Here is a 6,119-nt window from a genome sequence, read left to right on the forward strand (position 1 = left end):
CTCCCCCTTGTGACTCTTAAAGGGCTCGAAGCCCAGCCAGACACCTCCAATCTAAGTAAACTCTTCTTTAAACCGAGGTTAAATACACGTGACATACAATTAACCATTTTAAAATGAACAATTCAGTGGCCTTTAGTACATTCACAGTGTTGTGCAACCATCACCTCTATCTAGTTACAGAACAGTTGCATGGCCCCAAAAGGATACCCGGCACCTAATCAACATTTCGTACGCATATTTCCCAACCCCTGGCAACAACCAATCTGTGTATTGTCCTTATGGACTTACTTACTCTGGACATTTCATATAAATGCAGTCATACAACATGTGACCTTTTGTGTCTGGCTTCATTCGCTTAACATAATGTTTTCCAGGTTCATTCAAGGCATAGCATACATCATTATTTCATTATTTTTTATGGCTTAATAGTATTCCATCACATGTGTATAACAGTTTGTTTGTTCATTCGTCAGCTGATGGACATTTGGGTTGTTTCCATCTTTTGGCTACTGTGAATTGGTGCTGCTATGAACATGTGTTGAGTACCAGTTTTCTATTTGAGGGGTACAATTTCCTAGAAAGGAATTTGGTAATTCTATATTTAACCTTTTGAGCAACTGCCAAGCTGTTTTCCACAGCGGCTGAACAATTTTACATTCCTACCAGCGATGTAGGAGGTTTACAATTTCTTGACTTCTGCCCCTCTGTTCTAGCTTTTCTATCTCCTCCATTATTTTTCTCCAGTCCTTTGACCCTGGAGCCCTTGCTAGGGGTTGGCTAAGAATAGGCCCGCCTCTAGGCCAGGATTCGCTGCAAACTACAGGAACCCCGCCTCTCCCTCTCGTGATTCGCTACTCCCAGGTTCATCCCGCCTCTCTAGCGAAACGATTGGCGGCCTGGCCTGCAGCGCCCTTAGCTCCTGCGAAGCTTGCACCTCCGGTCACTGGAGGGGTGCTGCACTGACAGCAATGGCAGCCACGGCATTGGCGGCGCGGACGCGGTTCGGCGTGTGGAGCGTCTGGGCCATGCAGGGCCGGGGCTTCGGCTCGGAATCGGTACGCCGCCGGCGGTGCCTGTTGCCCCAGCCCTGAGCGCAGATCCCCTCTCTGCCGCCCTCACCTTTACCAATACCCCCGTCGCTTTCCGCAGGCAGACAATCTCGGCTCCAGTGCGGGCGCGGTCCGGGACGCCGGTGGAGCCTTCGGAAAAAAAGAGCAGGCCGAAGAGGAGCGATACTTCCGGTGAGGCCCACGGGACCCCGAATCCAGCCCTATATCTCTCACGGCCTTCCAGTCCTTCAACTGTCAGTCGCCCCACCCATCCCTCCCTGGCGTCCTGGGGCGCCCCATCCCCCAGTAGAACTCCCGGCCCCTGAACCCATTACACCCAACACTTGAGGACCCGACTCTCGCCACCTGTAGGGCGCTTCCCGTGCGCTGCCGAATCCCAAGGCCTCCACGCCCAAGCCGTTTCCACCTGCGGGTCTTCAGAACTCGCCAACCACCGCTCATCTGTTCCTGAATCTTTTACCATCCCCACCCGTGGAGTTTACCCCGCATCATGCCAAACGCCCCCCAAATTCCTCGCAGAGTGTCTAGATCCGACGGTTCCAATACATGCAGACCCCCTGAGCCTGACTCCCTCGGCTCTCACCCACCCATCACCCCAGGCCTCAGCTTTGCTAGCCCCGCGTGGATGGATTCCCTGACTCCTCAGACCCTCTCAGCCATTTCTAGACAGCCCCCCGCCCACCTCTCCAACTGGCCTGAGCGAGTGGGTCGTAGAGCATGTAGCAGCTGCTCATGGCTGGAACCCCATCCCCCACTCCTCGGAGACTTGGCCTGCTCCACCCAGCCCAGCTTTTAGGAGTATGGTGTGGACTGGGCCTACCTATCGTGTTTACCAACCTCGAGTTATCTTACAGTGACTTCTATCCACAGTGAGGAGCAGCGTGGAACTAATCTAGCTTCTGCTTCTCCTTGACCTATCTTTTCTCTTCCACCCTCTCTTGCTCACTCTTAAGAATTACCACCATAGCACCTGCCATACCAGAGAGACAAGGTGCAGCCCTTAGAGATCATCTAATTGGCCTCCTGCATTGTACAGTTATGGAAAACAGAGGCCCGTATGTGGCCGAACCAACATTTGAATCATCCCTTCTTGAGACCTAAACTTGGACTGCCAAGTACTGCGAGAGACCGCTTCTTCCCCCCCCCCCCCGCCTTCATTTTGGCCTTTACAGTGGGTCTTGCAGTTCTCAGGTAAAGAAAGCCCTAGATTAACTGGGATAGGACACATATATTTGTCCTTTAACTATGCCCCTTCGTATATCCCACCCCCACCTTTTGCTCTTTTTCCTCCCAAAAGGGATTCTGTTCTCTGGGTTGTTCCTCTAATAAGTCCCCCAGTTAGGGACTTAAGTCATACCTCTCCGGAGTTTTCTACTGAATCTGAAAGGAATCCATCATTAGCGGTGGAATTTCAGGCACTAGCACCAGGAAGATGGAATCATTTTGGTCATCTCCTAAAAATGATACACCTTAAGGTGGAGTATTCTTAATATGGGGCTTGAGAGGGTAGACGAGGATGACCAGCCAGACTCCCATGGGATTGGGACTCCTGTTCTTTGCCTTAGGTATTTCAGATTATGCTTAGAGGTCTCTTTGGGGTGAAGGATTGGGATTAAACCAAGAGCCACTATGTCCTTGTAGAGCTCGTGCTAAAGAACAGCTGGCAGCCTTGAAGAAACACCATGAAAATGAGATCTCTCATCACATGAAGGAGATTGAGCACCTGCAGAAAGAAATTGAGCGGCACAAGCAGTCAATCAAGAAACTAAAACGTGATGATGATTAAGTGCACACAGTTCCCTATAGCATGGCTACCTGTTATTGCCCACTTCTCTTAAACCAGACATAGTTCTGGTTTAATTAATATCTATCTGTGTGCTTCCAACAAATTATAATAAATTGTCATCAGTGAACTGTGTCTAATGCCTTCTATCTGAAGAGGGGTAGGGGGATACACTACTGAACCACTAAAATGAATCAGACAGGGTACCAGCAGTAGGGAACTTGGAGACAAAGCACAGTGTGATAAGTGCTGTGCAACATGGGGGGACCAATGTGACATGGAGAATGGAAAGGCCCCTTTCCCTGTCGGACACTAGTCAAGAGGTGTTCAGAGAAAGCTTCTTAAGGAATAAACCTCAATCCAAAGCGTAAGGTCAAGAGCAGCCTGGAAAACAGGAGTGATTGCTTAAAAAGGTGTAATTCAAGGCACCATCAATAATCACACCATTTTGCATTTATAAAATGGAGTAAACAGCTCTTCATATGAACTAGTTATCCTTGTTCTAATTATCCTTGCGCAGGTTGAGAAGGCTGGAATTAGAAATCATGTGTTGCCTTGGCATCCAGGTGTTTTGACTCCTAATCAAATCTGTTAACAGCACAGAATCAGAATTATTTCTTAGGCTATATTTTGCTTTGCCGAGTATGCTCTTGATTCAAATTAGACTTTAAGGCCTTGTTTAGCTAAATTATTATACAAACTACTTGTGTAATTCGTCCAGACAAAAAACAAAACAAAACTTCAAGTGACCTATGGGCCATTGGCAAGACATTTTCAATTCTCCAGTTCAGTAGATCATTTGCCCCAGAATTGTGACGAGTCTTTTGTTGTAAGACCTTATTACACAAAAGCCTTTAGGGCCACTGAGTGATAACAGCTTGGATAAGTCATTGACCCTGCCTTTGCAGACCAGAAACAATGGCTGTTTCCAAAACTTGTCCATGATGCTACTGATGAAAAGCTTATTTATGGTACTCTTGAGGTATGAGTGCTGAGATTCTAGTGGCCAGCAACAAAATGACCTCAAAGATGAAGTGCAAGAAATGATTATATTAAGTCATATACCTTTTTTAAAATTTTAGAACACTACAAAATTTGAAAAGTTTAAAAATTGGTTGAGGAACAAGTAATATCTTCCATTTCGCATTTTTGTGACCAAAGAAAGGCATACAAAATCTCCTAAGTTTGGCGATTCCCTGGCAGTCTAGTGGTTAGTACTCCCTGCTTTCACTGCCATGGGCCCAGGTTCGATCCCTGATGGGGGAACTAAGATCCCGCAAGCGACGTGGCCAAAAACAAAACAAGACAACCTCTTAAGTTTGAAGATGACAGTGTTTTCATGACTTACAATCAATAATTTCCTTATTGGGAATGATGTTCCTGAGTTGATTCCTCAATAGCAGTGTACCATCTGCTCTTGTCCTATATTTTAAATAAAAATCAGTCTAATGATGATTGAAGCAAAAAGTTGGAACTTTAACGTGAAAATGAGGAATCGTGAGTTTGAATTCTTAAAAAGGTTAAATGAATTTTTGGAGCAGCCTAATTTAAGACTACCTGAGCTTTATGGGACTTCCTGGTGGTCCAGTGGGTAAGACTCTGCACTCCCAGTGCAGGAGCCTGGGTTCAATCCTTGTTCGGGGAACACATCCCATATGCATCCCGCAACTAAGAGTCCGCATGCCACAGCGAACATCCCGCATGCTGCAACTAAGACCCGGCAAAAACCTAAATAATTTTTTTTTTTTTAAACTGGGACTTCCTGGTGGCACAGTGGTTAAGAATCTGCCTGCATGCAGGGGACATGGGTTCAATCCCTGGTCCGGGAAGAGCCCACATGCCGCGGAGCAACTAAGCCCATGCACCACAACTACTGAGCCCGTGAGCAACAACTACGCTCATTAAATCTCATGATATTTCTGGTAAATAGGTTCATACCATTAGCTTAATTTTATAACCAAAGTAACAGAAGCAGGGAATAGTGAATAACTTTCTCAAGGTCACACAACCAGGTTTGTGCTGAGCAAGAACTTTACTTCAGAACTCCTGCTCCCACAGTCTTGAGTTGCAGTTCCAGTGTAGCGGTTCAGCTTCCTGTTAACTACCTCCTCACTGTGGGACAGGTTGGGGGTGGTGGGACTTGCCTGGACAATTGGGGACGACCCTGGGTTGTTCCACTATTCTTGAATATGCATTGCTGCATACCCTATGTATTCCATTTTCAGATTTCTGAAACGTATTCATTAAAAATTATATTTAGGGGACTTCCCTGGTGGCTCAGCGGTTAAGAATCCGCCTGCCGATGCAGGGGACACGGGTTCGATCCCTGGTCCGGGAAGATCCCACGTGCCGCACAGCAACTAAGCCCGTGCACCACAACTACTGAGCCTGAGCTCTGGAGCCCATGAGCCACAACTGCTGAGCCTGCATGCCACAACCACTGAAGCCTGCTTGCCTAGAACCTGTGCTTTGCAACAAGAGAAGCCACTGCAGTGAGAAGCCTGCGCACCGCAAGGAAGAGTAGCCCCCGTTCGCTGCAACTAGAGAAAGCCCGTGCGCAGCAACGGAGACCCAATGTAGCCAAAAATAAATTAATTAAAAAAAAAAAAAAAGACTGAGTGACAGCATCCGAAGAAGCCTGGCATTGAGAGAGACCCTTGGTTCCTGGGGAACTGACAATACTTCAGCCTTTCTATCTGGAGCCTGGAGGGAGCAATGGGGGAGGAGGAGGAAGTGTGGTGAGTTCTATGAATCTTCCCAGGGCTGAGTTGGCCATTTGTAAGCTGAATCAGTCACCGTTTCCTACTTCTCAGTCCTTCCTTCCTCCTTCCTTCTTTCCAGCCTCTCTCCCTCCTTTGCTCCTTTCCCTCTTCTTTTTAGGTGCAGTCCTTTATTAGAGCAGAAAACTCCTAAACCACTTGTATCCTACTTGCAGGAATTGGAAACACTGGAAAGGAACAAAAAGCTTCAGAGCAGGCAAAGGAACAAAGAAGTACAAGGAGATGTACGCCAACACTTCACATGTTGGTGCCACCCGACACAACCTCTCAATTAGCAGATGCCACAGGTACCTCCTTGCTCATCAGTCTTTTTATTAACTTGAGGTAAAATTCACATAACATAAAATGAATCATTATCCATTTAAAGTGTAAAATTCAGTGGCATTTAGTATATTCACAGTGTTGTGCAAACATTGCCTCTATTTAGTTTGAGACACTTTCATCACCCCAAAAGGAAATTCCATACCCATTAAGCTGTCACTCTCC

The 6,119-nt window shown here is 46.9% G+C and overlaps 1 protein-coding gene across 1 annotated transcript; it reads left to right on the top strand.

Moving 5' to 3' along the window:
• The first annotated feature begins 898 nt into the window (after positions 1–898).
• Positions 899–2,983, top strand: ATP5IF1 (ATP synthase inhibitory factor subunit 1). Its single transcript, XM_060002682.1, has 3 exons — positions 899–1,055; positions 1,150–1,241; positions 2,712–2,983. Exons 1-3 carry the CDS (start codon positions 969–971, stop codon positions 2,854–2,856), a joined length of 324 nt encoding a protein of 107 aa, XP_059858665.1. The 5' UTR covers positions 899–968; the 3' UTR covers positions 2,857–2,983.
• Positions 2,984–6,119: the final 3,136 nt, after the last annotated feature.

This window comes from Delphinus delphis, chromosome 1, assembly GCF_949987515.2.
Source record: "Delphinus delphis chromosome 1, mDelDel1.2, whole genome shotgun sequence".
Taxonomy (NCBI): domain Eukaryota; kingdom Metazoa; phylum Chordata; class Mammalia; order Artiodactyla; family Delphinidae; genus Delphinus; species Delphinus delphis.

Excerpts from the sequence above, each read along its gene's own strand:
- ATP5IF1 (XM_060002682.1), top strand. The coding sequence starts at position 969 with ATGGCAGCCACGGCATTGGCGGCGCGGACGCGGTTCGGCGTGTGGAGC. Across the intron at positions 1,056-1,149 it reads GGGGCTTCGGCTCGGAATCG|GCAGACAATCTCGGCTCCAG; the intron begins GTACGCCGCCGG and ends CGCTTTCCGCAG. Across the intron at positions 1,242-2,711 it reads GAAGAGGAGCGATACTTCCG|AGCTCGTGCTAAAGAACAGC; the intron begins GTGAGGCCCACG and ends ATGTCCTTGTAG.